Below are 27,904 nucleotides of genomic sequence, written 5' to 3'. Positions count from 1 at the left end.
ATCCCGTTTGATACGACCTCTTACGTGCTTCCGTCGTGTCCACATTCTGTTTCCGCTTTGAGATTTGAATGCGTATACCGTGCGGAAGTGACGCGGCTTCTTTGAAGTCAGCAGCCCGAGGGTTTCGCCGAGGACGTTTATACTATCTCTGACACCGACCGTGAGCCCACTTCCAACTTCTCGTTTTCTTTAGCCGCTGTGTGCGCCTGCGCCGAAGCGGACTCGCTCGTATAGGACCTTGTATCAGGCTCGGTGACCTGTTATTCTTAACGGAATATCTCCCGGAATATAGTCCCGGAATATGCTTACTATTATTATTATTTTTACGTGGCGTCGCTGCTTGTGACTCCCTAATATTTTGTTTCTGCATTGCCTTTTCTACTTAGAAGCTCACCTTTATAGTTGTGTGGCTGTGACATCATTCTCCTCATTAATTCCTCAGGGCGGCTTTTTTCATCGTTACCACTGGCCACCGTCTTTGTTACAGTTTGGACATGTTTATTTTGGTGTCTTCTCACTGCACCACTAAATCGCTTTGTTTTCTTCGATTAACGTTTTCGGAATGTCACTACTGATCCGGAGCATCTACGACCCACGTATAAATGTCACATCCTGACACAAACCGTGTGCACTGTGAAGCTTTTGGTGACATTGACGATTATTTGTTAGTTTCCTCAATATGATACTGGACGTAATGTGTTAATAGATGAACTCAAGGGTAGAATAGTGAATGGCATCGCACACCGGCGCACGTGACAGTTTGTTCTCGCGAGGGCATTGGATGCTCATGAGGAAGGTGTTCCGGCGCCTCCTGAAATTCATCTGCGATTAAGCATCGGTTACTGCCTCGCACGCACGCACGCACGCACGCACGCACGCACGCACGCACGCACGCGCACGCCCAATGCGTTGGCGGGATAGTTGGCGGGATAGCGCCTTGTCCTGTCGTCTTTCTTGTGTCCGTGGTTTTGTGCTAAACAAAGTAAAGATGGACACACGCACACGCATGCGCACACATGTACACGCGCTATTTATGCGGCTCTTTATGAGCATTAACAAAAAGTTCTTACGCCAACCACTGGGGATATCGCGAAAAGTACCCATTTTAAGCGGCAACGCGGACAGCTGCGTAACAACGCTAGTTATAGGTTCTATCCATGGCCGCGTTCGACTACAGGAGGAGTACAGTATAGGCCAGTGAGGAGTAGTAGGTTAGAGACACTGTCCAGGCCGACCTCACCCCCTTTCTGTTCATTAATGTCTCCTCCTCCTCCTGATGTTGTGCCGTATGTATGCTATGCGTCCATACTTTAATTTCTAACTGTAAAAGCTGAAAATAAATAAATAAATAAATAAATAAATAAATAAATAAATAAATAAATAAATAAATAAATAAATTTTTATTCCGTGCCACGCTGCTGGTTGGATAGGTTTTGTCGCTGAAGGAGTGATTTAATTTAGACTGTTGGGACAAACACCTGTACGTTGTATGCAACGTCTTCTTTACGAGCCTGCACTATGGATGTCAAGTGTACGAAGTTAACCACGTCTCAAAGCACTATAAACTAGGGGAAATAAACCTGCCGATGTGGTGCACATAGTCAGCCCGTGAACATGCAGACAGCTGCCTCTATTCGAAACAGGAGCCATGCCGCAGACCATCTAGTTGCGTGAGCTCTGTTACGTCTGCATACGGCGATGAACATTCCTTGGACGTTTCCCCCGAGGCAGCTCTTTTCATCAGCGCCGCCCAGACGGCGACAGTGCCCGACACCGACTATGACAGGCGAACAAGCGCCCCAACTCGGCAGTGCGTATTTTTTGGGTGCTTACCCCGAGGTTTCATCAGCGTACGCCTACCTGGCGACGGGGCGCGACACCGACTGTGACGCGCAAAGGAAGAAGCCTACTTAGATACGACAACATCCGCCGCCCTCCGTGGAAGCGGTGACGTGCGTGGAGACCAGTCTCCTGACCATGACAAGATGACCGTCACAGAAAGCAAGGAATCAGGTCGATGACTTTTACACAGCAGCTGTTAGAACCACGGTGGGTTTCTCTTTACGTCCGCAGCTTCGCCGAGCTGGTGGAGAGAGAGCTGAGAGAGAGTGAAAGCAGAGTATAAAAAATTGGCAGTGGCTTAGCTCGGCTATGCCAGGATATACGTAGCGAAAGCTAAGGCATAGCATGGTTAGCCTTGGTTAATCTTGATGGAAAGTCCAGGCTGGTCTCTTTGTCTAGCTATGCTGCGGCGTTTAGCCAGTCGTTCGGCGCGCTGTTCGTCTGTTTCCTGGGCGATTTGTTTCCTCTTCATCTCTGTTAGGCTGCTGAGCACGAGGTCGCGGGATCGAATCCCAGCCACGGCGGCCGCATTTCGATGGGGGCGAAATGCGAAAACACCCGTGTACTTAGATTTAGGTGCACGTTAAAGAACCCCAGGTGGTCGAAATTTCCGGAGTCCTCCACTACGGCGTGCCTCATAATCAGAAAGTGGTTCTGGCACGTAAAACCCCATAATTTAATTTTTTTCCTCTTCATCTCGTTCCGATGTCGATTCCAGGCTTCCTGCTGCTTATCAGAATTGTCGCCGTCCATACTGCCGCCTCAATTGTGGTTGCGGCGCACGCGTGCTCTCCTTTTCGATCCTCCGACATGTTATCAGGCATGCGACGCAGCTGGCGAAGCAAGCGGAGGCGAGCGCAACGACGAGGAACGCGATGTGACGTCATACCAAACGTTGGAAGCGGAAAGGCGCGGCGCTGCGCAGCGGCGGAACACCTGTGGCTCGGTGCTACTAGTGGCGCATGCGCAGTAGCGTTACCCTAGAACCCCAAGTGGCCAAAATTAATCCAGCGTCATTCACAACGGCGTCCTTCATAATGAAGTGTGCCGTTTTTCGGGTTGGTAAATCGTAAGATGTAATTAAAAACATTAACCATTCACTAAATTAAGCCACTCAGTTTCCTCGAGTATTCCGACCTTGACGTGCTAATTGCTTATAGTTTTTTGTTTTTGTGAAGCGAAGGAGCCAGAGAAAGTCGGTAGGCTAATTAATCAAAGCAGGATTCATACGCGTGTCGGCAGTGCGGAAGGAGACTGAGTCGCGAAGCGCTTCTCGTTCTGCGATGCGGAGCTGAGAACGTGGCGTAATGCTAAAGTGTTTTCAAAACCTTCAGCAAATGTGGCGTAATCATCCCTTAACAAAAAAAAGAAAGATGCTGCAACACCATTAGAAAGGATAATTCTACACACACTAAAATGCTTACAGAACGCTTCTGCAAATAATAAGAATCAAGAAAGGGTTTACCGGCGTCCGGAAGGACGGTCTCCGGTTTACGTTTCCTTCGATTGCCTCTGCATCCTGGTGTCGCTGCTTATTCCTGCGCCTATGTATAGAGTTCCTGTTTGCAAGGAATGAAAAAATATATATATATAAACAATACTCCCCTATGACGTACAGAACACCTACGTCCGATCGGATGACACAAACCTTCAGGAATGGCGCAAGTGCAGAAACATTTCTTTCCGTACATCGATAAAGCTGCATCCTTCTTTTCTATTTCTTTAATAAAGTGAACTCTCCTCCACTGCAATTCTGGTCCTTAGCAGAACGTAATCTCATAGTTGCTCTTTCCCTTGTCGCATAAGAGACTAAATAGAGCAACATGAACGCCTGAAGTTCAAATAGTGTTTGCGCACGTGATTGTCCAAGTAGATTGGCAGGCATTGCGCGTCTACCTGTTGATGTGAATGTGCGCTAGGGTTGCAATTTTACGCCTCGCACTCGTCTCTACGACATACCGGTTCAATTTTGAAGATTCTACTAATTTCGTGGCATCGGTGAGCCCCAGCAACCTTCAACTTCGGAAGACCTTGAAACTTTGGTGCGGTATTATTGGACCCCAACATTCCAACGATTTCCACAGAACTTGCGCTCTTCAGGGTCGTTAGAACTACTGAAGACCCTGCCTAATTTGTTCTGTATGCACGAATAACGAGAATCGACTTTTTTCAAACATTACGCGCAGGTTGTTCTTGAGGCGGCCCCTTACTTTTCTCAGAATTGGAGGTTAGTGCTTGATAAATCCTAATTTCTCTTCGTCTACATTTCGGGACCTCAATTACCCATGCGTGTAGTGGCTTGGATGTCGTACTGCAGATAATAAATTTCCACCAAGTGGATCAAGGTAAAGCGAGAGTTGTGAAATCCAAGCTGTGCGTTTAGCTGCTGAGAAATTCAACTAATTCTATAACGCAATAACATCATTATTTACGAATTTCTGCTGTCATAAAGAGGGCTTACAGCCGCGCGCAGAGGTCTTGTGACAGTTGGCCAAGACACCCGATTCAGCTCGGCCAAGCAGAATCGGAGCCCCAACGCACTCGCCCCCTACCGCACGCCGCTGAGCCAGCGCACGGCACCCACCCGGCACCGCCCCGCCCAACCTGCGCCGATCATTCGTTTTGGCGGCTGCAGCGCCGGCAAACGACGAACGCCGCACAACGAGCGCCCCCCTCCATCGTCGTGGGTTCACTTGGCGTGAGCTCGCGCAACGAGCAGACGACGCGCCTTCAGCCTCGTGCGCGCAGCGCGAGTGGCACTGCCTGCTTAGTAGTCACCTGTGCTTCCGCCTCTCTCTCTATTTCTACGTCTCTACTCTTTGGACCTTAGCCAACGCCCGCAGTGTTAACGCTGTTTACTCGTTCTCTAGCTATACGCGCGAAGAAGCTTTCCTCTCCCGACGTGAACGTCGCGACACTGTTTGTCTGCGGCGGCGTGGACCCGCAAGAACTCTCTTTGAAGTGCGTCGTCTGTCCCGTGACTAGCACTGTGTGTTCTGCGAGAGCATCGTGCGTGGACATTTCTAAAGATTGATCTACTCTCCTACGTGTGCGAAGTCGGACGCCTTATAACCCTCCCTCGTCAAGAGAAACCTCTTTGGCTTCTCTGCACGGATTTTCGGTCATGTAAGTCAGCCACACTTTCATCTTTTAGCGTATACGCTAAGCGACCTCTCTGGTGTTACGTTGTGCCCTGGTGTTGCTTGATGGCGCATTAGATTACAAAAAGCACAAGGAAATATACTTGATATGTAAGGAACCATGCAGTGATTATTGTTCTCGTATAGCGCACTTGAAGGAGCGCCTCTCTTCAGTACAGATTTGTTGAAACAATGACAGCGTTGGTTATTCTTCAAAAGTAGACGAGGTGCTAGCTGCACACGTTGGAACTTGTATTTTGCGTATGATTTGATCACGACCAATATGCCTACATTAACTGCGCCCGTACGCCGTGATCGCAAAAAATGACAACGTTGCCATTTGCTAGGCAAAATGTCTAGCATGCCAGCTAGCTTTACAAGCCAGAGATTAAAAAAAAAAATTCCTGTACTTTGTTGCCCTGGAAAAAAAGTATGACGCAGGAATATAAGAGGAAGCATAACTTCAACAAAGTTCAACAAATGTGATGTCAGGTATAAGGAGGAGCCAGAACTAAAGCAAATTGAGATGTCTAGTTTAAGGATTGCAGCAGTTGGGCGTTCCACTGAAGCAATAGCACTCTTAATCAGTTCTTCTTGTGTATCCTGCTCAATTTTAAGTTTGAGATGCTGATAAAATTAAGCTAAAACGAAGCGAGAAAATTTTGGGACATATAACCGGCCTAAGAAGTTGGTGAATGATATGTCAAAAAACAAAAGAAAGAAAGAAAGGAAGAAAACTTTGCATAAAGTTGAGAGATAGAAATAGACCATCATTGAGAAATGGAATTTGTGTTCTCAAGTATTGACGACACAGGCAGCAGCCGTCCGCCGCGAAATGTTCAAAAACATGCCGTTACTCAACGGTTACGTTTATGTTCAGCGCTCAGATAGGCAGTGGGGATTGTGACTACTGCTATGCTCTCGCCAGCATTTGAGCGTATGAACAAACATAAGGGCGAACGACCACTCAAGTAAGCGGAACATCACACTCAAAAAAAAAAAAAATATCAAAAGAGAGAGAAGCAAGAAAACTATTTTTTTTTGCACCCTGAATTTAAAGCTTCTATAGGACACAGTTCTTTTTTGTTTAAGAAAAGAGACGAAGAAGAAATAATATGCTGTTAGATACTTTTTTAGATAGCACTGTAACCTTAGATAAATGCTTTTTTAAAGCGCTGCAGAAGTTAAATTACGGGACGTTGTTCAGCTTACGTTTGGGCAGCCGTGGTATTCCTCTCCACTCGAAAGAAAAGTTTAAAAAAAAGAGTGTCTATATATTCATTAAGCGACAAAAGCTAACAAAACCAGAAATAATTTTCTTTTGAAAGCTACGTGTTTTATTTTAGGAAAATATATTGTGTGCGAAGACGTGAACAGAACTTCTTCCTCGTATCACGTTTATCTACCACACTTAAGAAACTAGTGAAGTTTGGAAATGCTAACTAAAGAACAAGCATTAAACTAGACCGTGGCGGTTGAGTATTCAAGAATATTTCTCTTCGGAACAATGTTTCTGCTCTGCGAAAATCAGAAACAAAAAGTTTCGCGAATCTAGATTCCATGATGCAGGACATTTATTTAATCCTACGCCGCGAGCTTGTCTTAATCACTGTTCTACAAACTTGCGTTGTCTGTCAGATAATAGCGACCAATTCCAGCAAACCATGAGGTTAGCCGTCCCTTCGGCGAGGAAGGATTATCCGGTAGCACGAGAGGCTAGGAGAATAGCAATCGATTATTTAGGAAGGGTTTCGCCAGGGTTAACCATCTCCGGCAGAATAACTCGATTACGGCGCGTCCCATCTTTTCAGTCGTCAATTATTACCGCCTCGCGCCGCTGTGCCCAAGCCCGGAGGCCAAAGCTGCCACGAGCCTCGGATATTCCGGTTTCCGCTAAGACGAAACGTTCCTGCAACTTTGAAATTTCGGAGAGCAGTACCGCGGCATATGAGGTTGAATTGCTAGCATTTGCTTACCCCCTTGCTCCCAAAACCTCTTTGTTAATCAGTCCATTATAGGCGCTCCGCTTCTCCTTTATGCCGCCATGCGTTCCGTTCAGGCATGCACATTTTGGTAATGTCTGAAGTGGGAGCACAAATGTGCGAGTTGTGTATCGCATTCGTGTCGATAGGGCGATGCATAGAGGAGAATAATCTTATTGATGTGTACGAGGAGAAAACTTCCTGTTAAGCGGCTTGCGCATCTCCTCAAAGGGGCACAAAGTTGAATTTTGTGAGTACTCTCCCTGACTTTTGTGCTATTCTCGTGATGATGTGCGTTGTTTGCTTTGTTGCTAACCGGGCTTGCTAAAACTATTTTTTTCTGCTGAACCTTTCGGCGTATTAATGACGCCGAGAACCTTGAGCGTGTTGAATAGTTGGCACTCCTAACTCGCGCCTCTTATTTTTCATAAGGAGTAATCTTATAGGAGTAATCCGTATAGGCCACTGGGTCATGCGTAATATTACTTTCCTGTGAGAAAAGTCGTTTGCACTTTCTTTTGTTCATTCAGTGTTATTCAACACCCGGCGTTGAATCGCTGGCTCAGCGCTGCTCTCCGTGCGCGTGTGCTGCCTGGAAACGGGCAGCGGGAACTTGAGCGTCGGACGTGTCGCCCCCGTGCGCAACCAGCGGCACGCAAACACTCGATGCCTCACGCGCGCATGGTGGAACATTGGTTTCGCGTGAAGCGTCTGTGAGAGCGCTGCGCTCTTCTTGCCTTCACGCAGACGTGGTTTCAACTGTCAACTACTAAAAGCTTTTCGCTCCAGAGATTCGTTTTATTGGACGGCCACTTTGGTCAGAATATGATCGCCATCACAAACAATCGGTGCCTATTCTTGTAACGATATCTTTACTGATAGGCTCTAACCTCCAGTATGTGCAAGTATAGATCGTTGTGAACGAACCGCACTTCCTTCCTAAAAATGAAATTTTACGGTTTTACGTGCGAAAGCCACGATCTGAGTAGAAGGCATGTTGTGGTGGGGCACTCCGGATTATTTTAAACCACAGGGATTGAAGCCACCTGGGATTCTTTAACGGGCACTCAATGAAAGGTGCACGGGCGTTTTTGCATTTCGGTCCCATCGAAATGAGGCTGTCGCGGTTGGGATTTGATCCCGCGACCGCGTGCTTAGCAGCGCAACGCCAAAGCCACTAAGCAACAATGGTGGGTCACTTCTACGTGTTTTCCTGATGTTGTGCTGCTTCTATATCGTCGATTAGTTTCTTACCTTTACCTACCGTGGTGGCGCAGTGCCTCTTGCGCTGCGCTGCCAAACCCGAGGGCGTTGGATCAAATCCCGGCCGTGGCGGCAGCCTCATTTCGACGGGGGCGATGTGCAGCAACGGCCGCGTATTGGGTGCACCTCAAGGTACCCCGGGTGGTAGAAATTAATCCGGAGTAACCCCACTACAGCGTGCCTCATAATCAGATCGCGGTTTTGGCAGTTAAGACCCCATCATTTAAGTTCATTTGCTTAATTTAAGGAGCGGTTAGTGCCTTTAGGTGGCGTCGGCTGCTCTTCATCACAGAGCGACAAAAAAGAAGAAAAAAATCAATAATGGACGACAGTATAAGGTCACGAAGACACATGTAAAGTTCTGCACATGAAAGAAAGGAAGGCGCAAGAACAAAGACACGCAGATAAATGCACGATTACACAAGCGAAGTGAATGCTGGGCAGAACCCGAGAAATATGCACAGGTATGCATGGTTTTGCCGACGAGGGGACCAACACCACGACGCATATACATATAGCCTATAGCCATAGACATAGCTACATACCTATACACATAACAAACGTGCTTGACACACACAATCTGCTGTAGTAGGGCGTATATAACAGCCGCTATTGCTTATTTTACAAGAACCTAGCGGCGAACTTCATTCATGCTGCTTGCACGTTGATAGAGGCCATTGCACGTTGATAGCGCGTTAAGTGAGATTAATCGCAAACCAACCAACCGACCGCAGGAATTGGCTCTATCGAGGAAATGCATTCTTACAGTGAAAAAAAAAGCAGGTCCGCAAGCATAAAAGAAGAGGATTCATCTCGCCCTTTGCCGTGGCTGATTCGTGCCTTTGTGATCACTTGTCACTGGCGCGTGCGAGCGACACGCTAACGCGGTTACACCGTCGCCACTCATGCGCCACTCTGCCATTTGAGATAAAACCACTCGACTTCGGCAGCTTTAGGTCACGTGGAGGGAATTTAGGGGTATGAGCCATCATAGTGGCTCATAGGGCGTGTAGGGTGTAGGGGTGTAGGCGTGTAGGGGTATGAGCCATCATAGTGGCTCATACCCCTACACTAGAGTTTTATGCGTTGCATATTGCAATCATTCAGTTCAGCCCTTGGGCGCGGCCGGGCAGCCACCATTGACCTTTAGCGCAACCACGTGACGTGACGTCACGACAGCCGGAGGAAAAGCTGGGCCCCAACTCGCGCGCAATATGCAACGCATTCTTGGCTTAACCAAGCTAAGCCTGGCAATTTTTTTTTGTTTATAGATGAGGAGAGTCGTAAGAAGGTGACGGAACGAGAAATGCTATAGAGTTCGGCAGAGCTGTAGCACTCGACTCAATGATAACAAATCGATTACATCATCATCATCATTTCAGTATTAGCCTGCAACCTTCGGACTCCAGAGTCTAGGAACGGTAGCATGAAAATGACACTAATAGACATACAACTGCATGCTGCTGTTGACGTGACTGTTATAAAAAATATGCAAAGGTAATGCAATTGCGGAGAAATTTGTTTCTCACCAAAGCGGAGATAGTACGATAAAAACGAAACACAACTTGGCAAGGGCCGCTCAATAAAATCGAGTGGCCCGTGCCACCCACACTCCTGGTGAGATGCTGGCATTTACTGCGATAGCAATTACACGCACACGCCAAGCGAATTTTCGTCGCCGTCGTCGCCCTTTCAGTGACGCTCTGCATATACTTAGGTATATGTATGGTACATGCCATGATACCATGCTATATGCCAAGCTGTATATGTGGGTTACATTACTACACTATTATATCACTAAGGTTGTTCATACCAGGCCTTACATTTCTGACTAAGTTATACCTTAGAATTTTGAGAATGGCAGCCCACAAACAAATGTCGTGAAACATAACACCACAGCGCATGCCTGTCATTTTAAACCTTCTCAGAATGAGAAATATTAAAAGCGCAAAACAATGCCAGTGCTCAAACTTGAAAGTGATGTAATTTTACTGACGCGGCTCCTTACTGGCAGCGTAGTGTAGCCTGTGCGATGTCATTGCAGGCACTAACGGCGTGGTAAAGATTTAAAGGTGCCAGAAACTTTGACGCACCCGCGTATATCCCGTCCGCGTTCGTCGGACCCGCGTATACATAATTAGAACAACGTCCGGGAAGTTCAAGGCAGCGCTAAACCTTTCTATCGCAGTCAGTACGTGCTTCGCCTTTCGGGCGAAACTGCCTTTTCTCTATTTTTTTCATGACGCTTCGTGACAGGCGTGGACGTTCTGCAGGCAATACGACCACCCTTGCACTCACAGGCATATATAAACTCAAGGCACATCTATCTGCTGCACCGCGTAGTTTGGAACTACGAGCTCGAGGTTCAATATGCCTGCGATATTTTCAGTGTGCGTGCGTGCCGGTGCGAGTGTGTGGGGGAAGGAGGGGGAGAGAGCGACAGCGACGCAAATTGTTGCAGAACAAGATTCCCGCACACAGCATTGTCGACTGACCGGTACCAGCCGAACAACGCCCTGACGTGTCGTTAGTCCGAAATCACGAGTCTGAAAGCCACTGCTATAAGAAGCCACTCTTTATTACTTCTCTTTTTTTCTTTTTAATTGTTAGAGAGCGACGTAATAAGGGCCAAGTGCGGGGGCTCTGACCGCAGATACCGTGAAACGCTTGCTATTTTCTCCTGCATTTTCAGAAGAATTAATTTATGCCAACTGCATGTTAATCGGTAGCCTTCCGAACATACGTCGTGCTGTGAATGCATTTGGCCATATGAATTGTGCAGGTCGAGCAATAATGGGCCTACTCGTAAGTGGTACTATATAACTTTCATATATGTCTATTGTACACCCATTAGGCAGCGAGGTACTTGCGAGGTGAGATGCCCAGAGCCGCCTTGCCGTTAAGTGTTTTTGTTTGATCGTGGCACTATCTACTACTTCCGATAAGCTCCTCACACTCGAGAGCCTTACACCCCGTTATGCGCATCAGCGGCAGAGATGAAGAAACTGCGAGCAATGTAACAGGTAGAAGGATGTATACGGGATTGGAACAGATAACAGTGGCCTCTATAGATACTACACACTTGTATGCGCACTCCTGGACGAGCGCTCAGAACGCGCTGTGCTCTAGGTAGCTGGGATTGGAGAGTCGCAAGAGCCCTCAGACAAAGTACTGTACACGTGAGCTCGCAATTCGAGTTGAAATCTTCACTGCGACAAAAAAGAAAGAAACAAAAAAGATCAATAACGATTAACCGGTATATGTGAAAAAAAAAAACGCGTTAGCATGACGTCACTCTTCTTTGAGCACACGGGTGCATGATTTAAACTGCGTTCACCACATTGCAAAGTCTTGTTCAGTAGCTCATCCGTCAGGCGCCCTGTGCCTTCGAAGACTGAAGATGCATCATTTACATATACACATACACACGCTTCTCTGAGCTCACCCATCCCTTCTGTATACCTTTACCACGTGACCGGCTTCCCACACACTTCACACACATGCTTTCGTTTCTGTTCGAAACTCCTAATGCTCACGAATTAAAAAAAAAAAGATGTGTCTAGCTGAGTATATTGGCACTGCGTCAAATCCGCATTTTTCGCCATGTTCTGGCGCTTGGGTTGGTTTACTGCCATACAGCTGGCTATATCGTCTGGACCGACGAGGTTCCGTTACCGAAACGCCGCTTTTGCAGCACAATACACTTTGCACGTGCTATAGTCTTGGCCGCACTTCTTGTGAAAGATTGACAAGCAGTGTTGGCCCACGAGGTCCTCAGTGCAGTTTCAAATTGTATCGCGTGCTGCGCTGGCTTCGTTTCCGTTCAGTTCAGTCTCACAAAACGGTTCGGACGGCCACGCGTTGTGCGTTCCCCCGTGGATCGGGCAGCCTTCGACGAGCAGGGGCGAGAACTCGCCAGTGAAACGGCTCGCTGTCGGCGCGCCGATCTAGCCGTTAGAACCGCCCGAGCGCAGACCATTCAACAGCAACGAACAGAAGATCCCGAGCTGAGGGAGCGGGAGGCCGAAGCAATCCGGCACCCTTACCTGTAGGTTACTTAACTGTGACGAAGGTCAGGTGCACGCAGAACAAGCTTCGCTTACCCCAATTTCCCGGTAGGGGAAAAGTTAGTCATTGTATTTTGTCATATCTAAAATACCCTACACTCTTAGACAAACGTACACCCCTGGGGGTGTATACCTGCCACGCAACGATAATCGTCATCTGCCTTGCTTGCGTTTCCTTTCTTGAAAACGCCGCGCATGCTACTTTCCTTTTGGGAATGCTGTGTCATGCTGATAACGCGCATGCCGTTCGTTACTGGGAAGTACCAGGCTCGCAGCGTTAAAGAAAGGAAATGCGGACAAGACAGATGACGATTGTTGTTCTGTGGCAAGATACGACCCAAAGGGCGTAATTTTGTTTTAGAGTGTACACAACGCAACCCACAGAAACATATTTTATTTGTCGAATGGACTTGTTTTGCAATTAAGCAAGCGTCAACATTGCTTGTTATGGATGGTCGTGTTCAGAAAGCAAGAAGGGGTCCACGTTAATGAGACTATGGTGTGGCCCGCAGACGGCTTTTATTGTTTGTTTGAAATAACGATTACACCCTGTATTTCATATCACAAAAACAACGATGAAAAAGAAGAAAAGAACAAAAATACAGATCACATACATCGTGAATCTACGTTAATGTGCCCGCCGCGGTGGCTTAGCGGCTCTGGTGTTGAGTTGCCAAGCACGAGGTCGCGGGATCAAATCCCGGCCATGGCGGCCGCATTTCGATCGGAGCGAAATGCTAGATTAACGCCAGTGTGCCGTGCATTGGGATCACGGTAAAAGATTCCATGGTGGTCAACATTCATCCGGTGTCCCCAACTACGACGTGTCTCATAATCAAGTCGTGGTTTTGGCACCTAAAACCTCAGAAATGAATTCAATCTACGTTAGTGCGTAGCATTGCTGAACAACGAGCGACCGTCTTTTCATTGGCATCGCAGAATGTCTTCGACTGAACGCGCCTCATGACAGCTATCGTTCGCAAAAAAGATCGCGCACTCAAAAGGGGCTACGTATAGCTTAAAACCTGCTAAACTGACCTAACTTTAAATTAAACAGCCCACCGTATACCAAACACTCTAAGTTTACACCCTTTGGGGTGTATATCTGCCACCCAACAGCAATCGTCATCTGCCTTGCTTGCGTTTCCTTTCTTGAAAACGCCGCGCCTGCAACTTTCATGTCGAGAATGCTCTGTCATGCTGATAACGTGCATGCCGTTCGTGGCTTGGAAGTACCGGGTTCGCAGCGATAAATAGAGGAAATGCGGGCAAGACAGAAGACGATTATTGTTCTGTGACAAATAACACCCCAAAGGGCGCAGCTGTTTTTAGAGTGAAGCACATCAGTCAGCTCCGTAATCAAGGAGAGACGAGATAGGGGACGCGTTTTCGAGAAGTCTGTTAAAGTGTTGCGTATAATCTTTTTTCTTTAATTTCCTGTTAGGAGGCACCAAGGAGGGGTAATGGCCTCAGTACTTCTCTCTTTCACCCATAACGCTGTTGTTCATCTTCGGCGAAGGAGAAGGACAGATGTGTTGTGCAGGACAAACAAACGTAGGAAAGCTTGTTACTCATCGCACAGCTTTGACTGCAAGAAAAGCCAACGTATGAACCTTACTGACTTGGTGAAATAAATCAACGAACAAAGTAACTGCGGCGGCTGGATTCTCTGGCCTAGCTTCAAAGGTAAGCTTGCTATTAAAGAGGGCTTGCTCGAGAGCGCGGGATCGGCTGTACGTAAAAATTGTCAGAGGGCGTCTGTTTCTAACCTGCATCCCGCTCTGATAACCAACCAGCAGAAGCGCTTTACTCTTTACGCACAACTTCGTTCCGTTTGCACTGCGAATTCCAAGGTTGGTGTGCAGAGTAACTGATGCAATGTCACAGCGGTTGATTTGACAGGCGGCGAATATGTGTTGTAGGCCGTGTGTTAGTGCGTCGACGCCACGGCCATTACCATGTTTCTGAAGAATAGTAATATCGTGTTTGAATACTATGAAGTCGTGCATAATTATCCAATTTATTTTTGTCTTTATTTTGCTTGTTTGCGCATAACAGGGAGTCGCTGTTGAAGAACAAACACAGCAACGACGACGACAACATGCTCTATGCGAACAAAAATTATCAGCCACCTGAAGAATCCTCCAACATATATTGTTCTGCCATAGGTTAATTATTTGGTAACTGATTAATTACCTTTGTAATTGTGTTATTTACACCAAATATGTCAATATTACCTTTTAGAATGCATTAGAAAAAATTTCACTTCGAATTGTTAGAAAGATGAAAAAGCTTCTTTCTTTTTTTTTCATGCTTCTATTTGTTTGATTCTCATCTTTGTTGTTTCTCTCGCCATTTCCCCATGCTTACTTTTGTGAGTGTTCTTTCAATTAAACGTCCCGCTTAAATTTTTTGTACCATTTAATAACTGTCTGTACGAAGGCGTTGTTGAAGGTAAGCGAGTGAGGATTGTGAGCATTTCGAAATCCAGTCAGAATCATCATTCACTTTAGGTTAGTGCACTCGCTTACTCTACTTTAACTGGACGCAGTGTTTCTGCAAGCGATGTGCTTTCCGAAAATGTTCTTGAATATCATTAGTTCATTGTAGCGTCCTCTAAGACGGGAAGCTTTGGCAGTAGCATACCTCAGGGCCTAAATAAAGTTCTCTGTCTGTCTGTCTACCACTTAAAGCTAATGAACAGTGCCGCATAGTACTTGATAAAAGAGAAGGAAGAAAACTTGGGTGTACTTCCATCTCGTGCGTGATCTTACCCTTTGCATATGCAGATTAATTACTGGGTAATTATTACCAATGATTAGTCGCGCACTCCCTGTTCATAAATGCAGCAACGTGTTGAGACCACGTCTTCCCTATTTCTATGGATTTAAAAATTAAAATTAGATTTTGCGGTTTTCCGTGCCATAACCACGATATGATCATGAGGAACGCCATAGAGGGGGACTCCGGATTAATTTTGACCGTTGCTTAGAGCGCCCCCTATGCATGGTACGCGGACATCTATACATTTCGCCTCCATCGAAACACGGCTGCCGCCGCGGCCGGGATTTGGTCTCGCGCGCTCGGGCTTAGCAGCGCAACGCCAAAATTGTGTGAATTGGAGCAACTTGTGTTTACTGTCTTTTGACAGACAACGGGAATACTTCAACACAGTATTTACACTCGCCTACAACTCAAACTCTTCTGGCGTACGAAAACCACACTGAACTTAATTATATTATCGACTGGAAGAAGAAACGCTGATGGCGACACGCAGGCGAAGGTCATCGCCAGCGTGACCCAAGACAATAAAGAAAGAGCGAGAGAGTTTGCAGTAACGAAGCTGTGTACATGTACTCATCGCTTCTTGGCCCTGCTAGAGTAGAATATGGGAACAGATACTGCGAGGTTTTGTTCCTGTGCCAGTCGGAGATTGTGACCAGTCGATGCTCGATCCATTGGACGCGCTCTGCAGGGACAGATGAACCGTGTGTTCCCGCTTTTCGTGTTTCCGTGTTGGCCCGCCTAACAATCAGAAATCGGGAACTTCCTTGTAAACAGTGCCCGAAGTGTTAAAAGGTGAGGCGTATGAAGAAGATAACGGTCCGTTGTAGGGACGCATATCTTTTACGGAAAGGGAACGGGCGGGCTGATATCCTGGCGCTGCTCTCTTGTCTAGACGCCTGCCCGAGACGTATACGCTCGCATACTGCTGAACCTTGTCGCGTTGCGCTGTAAAAAAAAAAAAGAAAAAAAAAAGGAAAAGAAAAGAAGAAAAAAAAGAAGAAAAAGAAAAGAAGACCGAGAGGAAGAAAAACAACACGTACCTCGCACCTCGGGGTCGGTGGTTATGGTTTTCTTTTTCACGCTTCTTGACAGAGTGCAGTCACATTTTCTTGGCGCGAAGATCGAAAACAGCGTCATTGCGACGAACGCTGCGATAAAGCTACGCTGCGCAGAGGAGCAGACGGTAGCAGCGTTGGAGAAGCGGGCGGTGATGAGACGGTGGCCACTTGCCACTCGAAACGAACTTCGCAAATAAACACAAACATTCTGATGACCGGGGCCGGTGCATATTGGGAGAGGGGGCGACGTGACCTCGGGCACCTAAATCACGGTTCATATTTTACGCGCGGTAGATGTGTTGCACGGAAGAAGACACATGTACTTTTTCCGTGCGGGATGGCACATTTCCGCCGAACCCTTCTCTTTTGCGCTGTGTTTCGTTTCAAATTGTTCAACGCTGAAATTTGTCTCACTGACGAAGCGAAGCTTGTTTTGATGGGACACTGAGCATAAATACCGTCGCAAATTGATTTCCTTCTTCTATTTCTCGGTCACGAGGGAATCAGGAACTGGCACGAATATTGAGACTGTTCGAAAAAAGAAAGGAACAGCGAAATAATAATTCTCATCTTGATCGCTGGTCCTCCGAAAAATTCGTGAACGGTTTCCTCTTCAAAGCAGTAGCGCGTAATTAGTTTTTTGTATTCTTTCCCCGCAAAACTTTCCTTTTTATAACTGTTCTTACCTCCACTGAGTCGTGAAATATATATTTGTTACTCGCGTACAACCGTGGCCCTTGCGTTATTTCCTCCTAATTTCCTTCGCTTCCCTCCAGTGAACTTTATTATCCCTACTTATGGATGAATGGTGGAAAGACCTCGGCAGTAGCGGCTTCGAATTATATCGGGGTTGCAAACACTGAAGTTCTCTAACGATTCATTCCTTCTTTTTTTCAGACCATGTCGCAACCGTGGTGCACCAGTGTACTCGTGAATAGTTAGGTTAATTATGCAAAATTATGCAAATCCAACGCACGTGCTGGAATTTATATCGAGCTACGCTTGAGTGATTAATTAATTATTAATAAATTCTGGAACTGTGCGTGCCAAAACCAAGATGTGATCCACGCTGCAGTGGGGAACACCGGATAATTTAGACCGCCTGAGCTTTTTTAACGTGCACCCAATGCACGGTACTCGGGCGTTCTTGGATTTCAAAATTAGGGGTATATTTCACAGAGGTGTATAATACATCAATGTTGTCCGCTTTAGACTTTCTGTTAAGAATAGTTTACATAGTTGTGGTATCGCTTTTATTGCTCAGTTACAGAGTTGTAAACCTGATAGCTTTGTTTTTTGAAATTTTTCAATGTTCAACAGATTTTATGAAAATGTAGATGGCTTAACTGAATAAAAAATAAACAGCTTCTTAGGTTCACTAGATTTTAACTTTTTCTTTTAACTGTAAGAAACTTCGCCAAATTTGGCGCAGTGGTTGCCGATAAAACCGATTTCCCCGTTCCCACGTATTTAGACAGTAGCCGCCGAGCTAAACCTTCCTCTTAAAAGGTTCGTTTGCTTTAGAAGTGTCTGTGAGCAGATATTATATAAACGGGGGTAGCCAATATTGTAGTCGAAATTAAGAGAAAGGAATGGAGCTGAGCAAGCCCCGTAATGCGTATGGCAAATGAGCCGTGGAGAATTATAATTGCGCAATGGGAGCCGAGAGAAGGGAAGCGCAGTCAAGGACGGCAGAAAATTAGGTGGGCCGATGAAATTAGGAAATTTGCAGGCGCATCTTGGAATCAGCCAGCGCAAGACAGGGATAATTGGAGACTGCTGGGAGAGGCCTTCGTGCTGCAGTAGACATAGAAATGAGTGATGATGACGATGACGTGTCTAATAACAACCATTATTTTTCCCTTTTACACACTAACTGTGGTACACTTGAAGGATGCGTTATTGGGCCACACTTATTTCACGTATTCGCAAATAACATCGTAAACATAGACAGTGGGGTACGTTCAATTTACTATGTACCCGGCTGATTGAACATTGTGTGTTTCAGGTTCTGATGAAAGCAGGCTTGCGCGAAAATGTAATGCAGCTATGGTAAACTTCTCAGTTTGGTCGCAGGGGCAAACATGCTTTGAGTGATTTCCACGAAAACAAAAGTTGTCATATTTCGTGCTGAAAATAAACCTTTTAATATTCGTCACGCTATTTAATTTCAGATTCAACGCATCGAGTTAGTTGAGGAGCACAAAATTCTTAGAGTGTATTTTTCCTCTAAGTTGCGCTGTGACGCTCACGCGAAGCACCTGTGCGGTAAACTTTGCGCCCTCACTGAAGCTGCGGCACGCTGCCGCCCAGTTCTTCCTCCGGAAGCACATCTTCAAATACATTATGGCCCATTCCTGTCACATATGAGCTACTAGCTGTAGCCCTGTATGGGCGACATTCAAGTCTAATATGCATTGGCTCGTTATACTGAGAAAAAAAAAAAAACTCCTCCGATATATACAGAATGGTGAGCGACATTCATCAACAAATATATTTATGTACATCTTAAATCGCCTACACCAGTTATATGAGCATAATCTATTAGAAACAACTTACATTTCGTCCGAATAACTTCAATTTTCTTGCGTCACTTACTACCTTAGAGGCCCCCTTTAATACAATATGTTTTCGAAATATTGAGGTATGGAAATTACGGTGGTTTCGAAGCAACTACAAGCTGCAGTCCTTAGCACATAATGTATCAACAGTACTTAAATATAAACACGCAGTTGGGCTAAATAAAATGAACCTACGCAAGTACTTTTTTCATAATGGCAGTTAATTAAATTGTATTCTATGTACCACGTTTATTCTGTTAGCACATAATCTCAAAATTACATATTCGTGACGTTACAATTTTCGTTTTCACTTATCTAAAATGTTATGCATAAGGCCCCTCTTGTTTCTTTCAAGACGTATGTTATTATATGATGGTAGTTGTAGTTATTTATAGGGCGATATTGATCGTTGTGGTGGAATGGTATTTTTCTATATCGTGTTTTTGTGTTTCGTGCTAAAAATGTTAGAGATTTGTGAATGCCACTTGCTTATAATGTGTGTTGTAATGTGTATTATGTTATATTATATTATATTATATTATATTATATTATATTATATTATATTATATTATATTATATAATGTATATTATGTTATATATAGCAACATTTTAGATATTTGAAAACGAAGATTGCATCATCATGAATATTGAATTTTGAGATTCTGTGATAACATAACAAAAGTGGTACGCAGGCAATTCCCATTGCCACATTCAAAACTGAACAGGGCTCAGGCAATTTCACTGCGCTTATTGCAAGCAGGTACATGACCCACACCGTACCACATTAATAAAATGTATCCAGAGAGAGAGATTAATATGGACTGCAACAATTGTAACGACATCATGTGGAATCAGACATATGCTGGCGGGGTGTCCCGCGACTCTCCACGACTTCGTTGAAGAATGGACACAGTGGGAAAAAAGGATTCAAAGCCCATTGTTTCAAGACCAACTAAGGGCCGCCCAGAGAGCCCATGATGTCGCTGAAGGGCTTGGCCTGACAGTGCCAACATGGGAGCCTTGGATTAAAAAGTCGAGCCGCCAGACCTAACTTCAATAAACGTTTTCACACACACACGCGCACGCACGCGCGTGCGCGCACACACGCACACACGCACACACGCACACACGCACACGCACACACACACACACACACGCGCACGCGCGCACGCACGCACGCACGCACGCACACACACACACACACACACACACACACACGCACACGCACACGCTGAGGACACGTAAGAACATGTCTGTTTGAGCGATCGAGTTTTTTGACTGTGTGGCGTCTACCACATTACTGTGAGTTATTATTATTATTATTTGTTTCGAAAACATACATACACTAAACAGGAAAGGGAAAGCGAGGAGCAGGCTGGCTACTGCCACCGAAAGGGGCACAACACTTGCCTACTCTTCAGAAGGGAGGTGACAGAAATAGGGAAACGGAAGATGGGAAGGAGTGGAGGAAAGTGAGGCTTCAATTATACTTGTACTTTTGTATCTGAATGGTTGTGTAAATGTAATTAATGCGAAAGTCTTATGCGCCCCATTACGCGAAAATCCGTCTTAGTCGGCGTGACCGAAAAGTTGGTGCCAAAAATGGGAAGCGACGCAAAGAGTAAGAACACTTAAAAAGCGCTCGGATTGACGACAAATTTTTTTCAGAGATGTTCCTGTAAAGAAAATAAATCCCGATAACTGCCGGGTAATGAGCATGCACACGCGGTCGCCCACAAAATTTCCCTCCGGGCGGCCCAGCGCCGGGAGGGGACCGTCCACAGGGCGGGAGGATTGCCTGCTCACGTGTACAGAGACATCCTCGGTTACCACACACGCGGCCGTCGCATTCACACCGCGCCACCGCCATGCATCTCGTGAGAGGAAGCTCTGCGCCTGTTACAGACCAACCCTTTCCCAAATTTGAAATCTGCCATGCAGGTTATTACAATTAGGATTGTTTGTTAATATTAAATCCGTGTAAGTGATTCCCCTGTCGCGCACGTATGCGTTTGCAGGGGCTGCTCGCCTTATCCAGAATGAACGGCTGTGACATGATGACAGGATGAAAAGCACAGCACTGCAGGGCTTACGCCGGTCTTTATCACGTCGCGCGAGACGCTTCGCGTTCTGAGGAAACTCCTGGTTATAAACGAAGACACCAGAGAGGCCGCGCAATTGTGTCGAAAGAACACGGCGAATTAATGGACACAGGGCATAGTACATCAATTCAAAATGGTTTTATACCGAAAGCATTATATGCCCCATTACGCGAAAATCCGGCTTCATCGTCTGTGGTGTGACCGAGCGATGGTACCAAGAATGGCCAACGGCCCAAAGAGTAAATACACATAAAGATGCTCTGATTGATGTCAAGCTTCTCAGGGAGATTCCAGTAAACAACGTAAATTCATTAGTGTGACAATAAAAGTTTGTACATTTTGGTCTGGGGGGGGGGGGGAGAAGGGAGGAATCGGGCCCGAGTCTCCGGGATGCGAGACATGCACGCTACCCTGACGCCACGATGGCGCCATGGGTCTGGCTGACTAAAGGTGTGCATAGCGCGTGCGTCATTGCGGACGTCACGTCTGCGCCATCTGGCTGACTAAAGGTGGGGCCTAGTGCGTGCCTCATTGGGCACGTGACGGCGCAGCCAATTTGGAGGAGGTGGCGCCACGTCATGGGTGTGTAAAATGAGCGCGCTTGTGACGTTCCGAGGTCTACAAACGGTATAATGCTTTCGCATTCCCACACGTAAGCAGTGTTAAGTGTCTCTGCTGAATATTTTTTCCATGGTGTTGTGGATTCGAGCGCATTCTACTAGTCTTAACGGAATGATAGATTCTTTGATTTGAATATGTTACCTTGTAAATCATTACAGGTTGCAAATTTAAAACCTTTCACAATGCTACCAGAAATTATATCGCGCCTAAACCTTTGTGTCGGAAAACAGTGACTTACTCTGTCGCAGATACGACGCAGCTCTTTACTTGTAAAGGCCATTTCGTTTTTCCGGTGATAAGGAGCCACGCATATGCACTATTCGGATTCGTCGTTGCTCAAATCGCCAGTGAAAATTCAATTTCTATGGATCTTAGCACCGAACCACGTGATAGAAAGAGGGGGGGGGGGTAATCGGAACGAGATCAAAGACTGCGGCACCCTATGGGGTACTTTTGAAATATAGAAAAGGAATGTAACGGTATCAACAAATCTAGGCTAGCAAAGCCAGACGCGAGCGAGGACTGATGAGTCGTCGTCATTCTAAATGGCTTCTTCTCTCCATGGCGACCGCGGACGATGTGCCAGAGCCCAGCATCGGGCAACACGCAGCAACTACCATTTCAGACATTCGCGATGGGTAGCTGAAAAGAGGCACACAAATTGAAATTTTGCTGAAACCAAGTGCGATTGCCTTACGAATCATCTATGTCTTAGGGACCGTCATTTTTTTCCGCGAAGTAGCAATATGCACATAGAAACGCAGTCATTTAGGCGCGAGATAAAAAAAATTTACGAAAGAGCCCTGTATTTGTTGTATCAAATCTTGAATACGGTACATTATGCGTGGTACAAAGGACAAAGAAAACATTCCATACTGGTGAAACCTCTGTGCGCCCACATACATAAAGTAAAGTTACGCTGCTCATGTCCGGATGTCTCTTCGTCCATTGTGGCCCTTTCTTCACTATACTCGAAAGCAAGCGCATATTTTGATGAATGTGTGCGATCGCATTGCCATTAAATTCATGCAGTGTCGCTCACTCTTTATCGACATGCAAGAACCAATTAAGCCATGAAAGACGAATAAAAATTGACCTGTGTATATTCGTCAGAAGAATAGAAATTTCACTGTCTTTGTCACCTGCAGATACAGAAAAAAAAAATGCTCAAGCAAATCGGAATGCACAATAACTAGCCAGTGGCTCCCCGGATGGATGGATGGATGGATGGATGGATGGATGGATGAATGCATGGATGTTATGAGCGTCCCCTTTGGAACGTAGTGGTGGGTTGCGCCACCAAGCTCTTGTTATTTTATTGCTTAATGTCCTACCTATGTTAAAGAAGAAAAAAAGAAAAGGAAGAAAAAGCACTATGAATTTCCATAATCAAAGTTTCTGAATCTCTATTGTGAACTTTCTTGTTGTACGCCTCCGTTGTTTGTCGTTTCCCTACTTTTCTTTCACCAATCTTCCAATTGCCTTTTACTAATCTCTATAGCGGGCATGTTTAACTTTCCCCTTGCATTCGCTGAACCCAAGGGCTTCAAGGAGGCAGTGATTCCTAAATCGACCACTGGGCAGATATCTTCATATTCTAACAAAACATGCTCCATTGTTTCCCTAGGTTTACCGCAGCAAGCACATGTTTCTTCCTTCTTATATCTCGCTTTATATCTTCCAAGTGTATCGTACCGGCGCCTCCAATGGCTCCCTAACCCACGAGCTCCCCAACGTATCTAGCCGCGATCCTCCCTATAGACGTATGGTTGTACCATTCTGCCCTCCCGCGTTGCTTCTGTAGAGTCCTCTGAAACGTTCAACATTCTCTCGTAGACGCAGACGTCGCATGAAACACTGACAACCACTCTTGTGAATGTTGCATATGCTTTAATGAAGCATCTCAGTCTGGGGCACTCACCAGATATTGTGACCTCAACTTGACTGAGAGGCAATCTGTTTGATGGATCGCTCTCCATTCAGATGCTACTTGAACATCGACCTCAGACCTCGTCGGCACGCAACTCAATGAAAGGACTTGTGTGCTTCTTGAAATCGATTGGCCTTTGCGGACTTCTATTATTGTGTGGCACTGTTACATGCGTTCACCGCCATCGTCCTTCCTGTCTCTGCCAAGTTTTCTATTATCCTGCTCATATCCATAGCATAGTGAAGCGAACCAGACTTTTTCTCGTTCACATTCCTGCCTTTTCTCCTTCCTTTCTGACCCTCAAAATATCAACATTGATATATGTGTTACAGTGTAGTTATACAGCCGAGAGTGCACTTGAGAGTTCCAGAATCTTAGTTGGTAAATACATAGCACAGTTCAGCAAAACGCATGCTGAGTTAGCTGAGTCACCCGACTCGCTTTTGACGAAATGGCAGAGAATGATCAGGTCGAAATTTTCTCAGTTTATCAGATTAACTATTGTAACCTTGTATTTCGAGCTCAGTTTCGACGTATGGTTTTTTCAGTGACGTTTAATAAAGGTTACCATTCAACTGCTTTTTATCCCGATTTTTTTTCTTCCGAAGAACGCTTTCCCATGTGCCCTTTGGTGGAAAAATATGGAACGTGGACGTTCCCTCTAACAAAAGCAAGCTATTGAAAATGAGGAGGAAATCCAGAGACGTACGTCATTTAAGAAAAAGTTCGACTCTGAAGTTTTGTGGCATTGCTAATTTAAATGTGCCATGAAACATCTCTCACGTCAAATGGCCATCGTATTTCGCATTAAAAAAAAAGAAAAACCGTGTCCAGGATTACGGATCATGTACACGTGGAGCCATCTATCGGCGGCGACCACGCGCCCCACCGTAACTGTAGGGGAAAAGACAAAAAAAAAAAAATAATCTCAGGAGCCCAAATTGGTTATCGAAAACGACTTGCTGTTATTCATACTAAAGGCCCACTGGGACATTGTGGTGAAATTCCAGTAGCGTGCCGCAAAGCTCGTAGGTTACCAAGGCACCTGGAAATTTTACTATAGAGTCTACAAGAGAGCCCCACAGGCTCTATTGTAAAATATTCAAATTTGCTGAGAACCTACGTACTTTGTGGCATGCTACTGGAATTTCACTTCAATGTCCCCGTGGGCCTCTAATATGAATAACCGCGAGTCGTCTTCGATAACTAATTTTGTTCGTGAGGTATGAGTTTTCAGTCTTTTCCCTATTCAGTTACGGCAGGGCGCGCGGTCGCCGCCAAAAGATGGCGCGACGGGTACATGTCCCGAAATCCTGTGGATGAAACCGTGGTTCCCGACACAGAGGTTTTAACACGTGAAAAGTACGCACTCTAATGAGGCTTGCGTGTTTTAGAAGACCCATGATTCACTTCGCTGCGTCTCCATTTGTTGGGAAATGTCCACGTGAGCATCCCCTCTCGTTCCATCCTTCACCAAACATGAAACGCTTCAACGTTCTGTGTCGCGTAGTCCTGTCATTCTCCCAGAATATACGCGTATACCTCGGCCTGCTGCCTAAATAGATGCAGTGGCCATACTTAAGCACTCACACAATGTCTGCAGCAAAATTCTTTTAGAAGAAAATTGGACTTGCATTTAACTTGGACATCATAAAGAGTTGTTGAATAGCTAGTGAATAATATACGTCCTGCTGCCACTACTACAGCATTAATGACTTCCTAAGCGGCATTAAACTACCTGTTCTCGAAGTTGCACCTGAAATCATATACTCGTAACACAGTATACGATAGAAAGCTGCCATTTCTGGCTCACGTTGGGGTACTTATTATTCCTGCCTAAAGATTTCAGAAGAAGACTAATTCGTCTACAGCGATTATCAGGCAGCAATGATGCCACCCAAATCTTGAATGCGATTAGTAGTTTTTTAAGTAATCCTCACTTTTGGGGAAGCGCGTATTTCAAAACTCATTAAAGCTGACAAGAAGTAATTTTATAATGAACTTATTTAATTGGGTTAACATGTGCACAGTGACTCTACAGCATAAACGAACCAACATTTTAGCTCTACCGCGCAGAATACTATATCCATATGGCTGAAGAGGAGGAAGAACATTTATTGAAAACAAGAGGGTCCGAGCTGGTCAGCACGGCCTCCCACTGCTCGGTTGTGGGTATCTGCGGGGCTGCCTTTACGCTGGGGCACGTCCATGTGGCTGAAAACATGCTCCATGTTGAATTTCACTGGAATCCAACCGCGAAAACATTTTGTAGGGATCAACTGTTGGTTTATCTACCCATAACGGTCGACAAATTGCGAAGCAAGAAATGGATGTGCCCGAAGGTTTGTCAGAAACAAGGCTCATCAATGCAAATTTAAATGGAAGAATGATAATATTATTTAAACAAATTTTGTCAGTTCATTATGTCCTTCTCGTCCGTGTTCAATTGTGCGCTGGAACGATGTTTCCTAATGCCAATCATAACCAACTAGCCCAGCTGTCCATATTTATCAGTTCAGCTGTATTCGCATGGTGCACTGAATATCCCACTCACTCCGCACGCAGAGTGTGACGTGGCTCAGCGGCATCGCATCGTGTCGTGCATAAGGAGACAGGCTGCCGGTACCGTGACTATGCAATCCTGACTAATGTCACACACTGCCGGCTGAATGAGTCGGCAATTCAGCTCTTTATGTGCATTTATACATTTAACGAAGGTGAAGGGGTATGAGGATGACTCTAGCTTAGTCTCACTGTGTAAGGGTGTGTAAAGTTAGGCAAAAAATATTCGCCTGTTTTCGCTATTTTTCACCTTTTTAATCTCACGAAATGCGAGGCTTCACTTGTTTTGGCGGGAAAGGGAGAGTTTTCTATTTCTTCTTTCTTCTTTAAAAAAACTACGGTTTGTTTTCGCTTTGAGGGCCAGTCAAACTAACAGTTCTGTTTTTGTTTTAACTTGCATGTGCACTTTATCTTATTTTATTTTGAATAGACTGAATGAGCTATACTAAACTACGGTATATTTACTTAAATACGCAAGCAAAGGTCAATCCTAGGATATCATGCTATTAGCAACGAACACGCAAACGGATAATTACGTCAGTGTAGTTTCTTTTTCTCATTCTTAATACCAGCTCGACTTGCTAGTCTCCCTGTGCAATCAGTGTTTAATAAAATGAGAAACAAGTCCTGAAAACACTGCGAATTGCTCTTAGCACAAGAGAGCACTCGTTCACTTTACCGGAATTTGCGTAGCAGTTACAAAAGCACGCTTTTTCTTGTCGGGGGTAACAATTCTTGTTCCTCCAGAAACAGGAAGCATTACATACGAATCCTGAAGCTTAATCCGCGCCGTCCGTAGGTGGTCACGCTCAGGAATTTCTTCCGCCAAATGGACACGCTCGCTATTACATTAATGACCGTACTAAGTGCCCAGGTGGCACCCTCACTTGGAGGGCTGTGCTCAGAATAAAGTTCAATTTTTCTTCATATAACGGCACAGAGATTTGCAGACAACAGTTTGTCATTGATGTAGAAATTCCGGCTCGTGTTACTCGGTTCTTTGTTTCGCTGCTTCTGAATGTTGTTGCTAAATGGAGGCAGTTTACGGGACATTCCTAGAGAAACGAGTAAGCGAAAACAAATCTTTTCTTGGAAATATAGGTACGCACATCTTAACGAATTAATAAAAGGAGTGATTTACATAATGTCGAGGAAGACGGTCATCTTCCCAGGCATATATTCATATTTTTCTGAGTTTTAAGTACGGTATGCAAGCATATGAGCTGTATGCTCAGCCACAGCGGTTAAATGTTAAAACTCCAACAACATTATTACGCGCACGAAACTAGCTAATCAGTTCAAATATAACAACTACAATGATTGCGCTTAAGTATGTGAACGCAGCTTATTTCTGCGCATCATGGGAATGAGCGCCTATAGCAGAGAAATTCTTTATGTTGAAATATCATGAGTAGATTAAAATATTTGGCCACTTCAGTGGCTCCAAAATATTCTAATGGGTACTTTGCTGTATCTCATGCTCTGCGCGTATGGACAACTCCCTCTCCATGCAAACTTCGAACCCGGTTCTACTCATTCGCTCGCTTGCTCTGCAGCAAACGGTACTCACAGCTCCATGCCGAGATATTAAAATTGACTGTGGGCTGCACAGCAGTTCTACTATTACTTTTACAAAGCATTATATGGACAGCCACCGTGATACTTCACTAAACAGGCCACTAAGCGCCTTCTCGTTCATCCCGCGCTTGATATTTCTGGTTGGGGCGCCTTGAAACTGCCAGCAATGCGTCTTCTTTCCAAGGCATTCAATTTTCGGCCCTTACAGCTTGCGCTTCTTAGAAGTAAACTGCTCGGTATGTTTCTTGATTACTAGGGTTAAGCCTGATGTCGATTGTATGTCGTCACAGACGCATTATCTTGCCCAAAGAATTCCTTTTATCTCTTCCCGACATACTCTGTAGAGTGGACACGGCGTCTTAACCTCATGATGTGCCAGCGAGATTTGAGATTTGTACGAATGACTTTTTG

At 45.4% G+C, this 27,904-nt stretch overlaps 1 protein-coding gene across 2 annotated transcripts in view; it reads left to right on the top strand.

Annotated features, from left to right (window-relative positions):
- Nucleotides 1-4,507: 4,507 nt before the first annotated feature.
- Nucleotides 4,508-27,904, top strand: part of LOC126531779 (uncharacterized) — a 62,263-nt gene continuing 38,866 nt past the window's right edge. The window contains exon 1 of one of the 2 annotated variants that reach the window (XM_055071478.2): nt 4,508-4,968. In XM_055071478.2, coding sequence (XP_054927453.1) covers nt 4,967-4,968 — 2 coding nt within the window. In that variant the 5' untranslated portion in view covers nt 4,508-4,966. The remainder of the gene's footprint in view (nt 4,969-27,904) is intronic. The other variant, XM_050179499.3, reaches the window with a different exon arrangement.

The sequence above is a fragment of the Dermacentor andersoni genome, chromosome 5, assembly GCF_023375885.2.
Source record: "Dermacentor andersoni chromosome 5, qqDerAnde1_hic_scaffold, whole genome shotgun sequence".
Taxonomy (NCBI): Eukaryota; Metazoa; Arthropoda; class Arachnida; order Ixodida; family Ixodidae; genus Dermacentor; species Dermacentor andersoni.
This window is presented reverse-complemented; position numbering and strand designations above follow the sequence as displayed.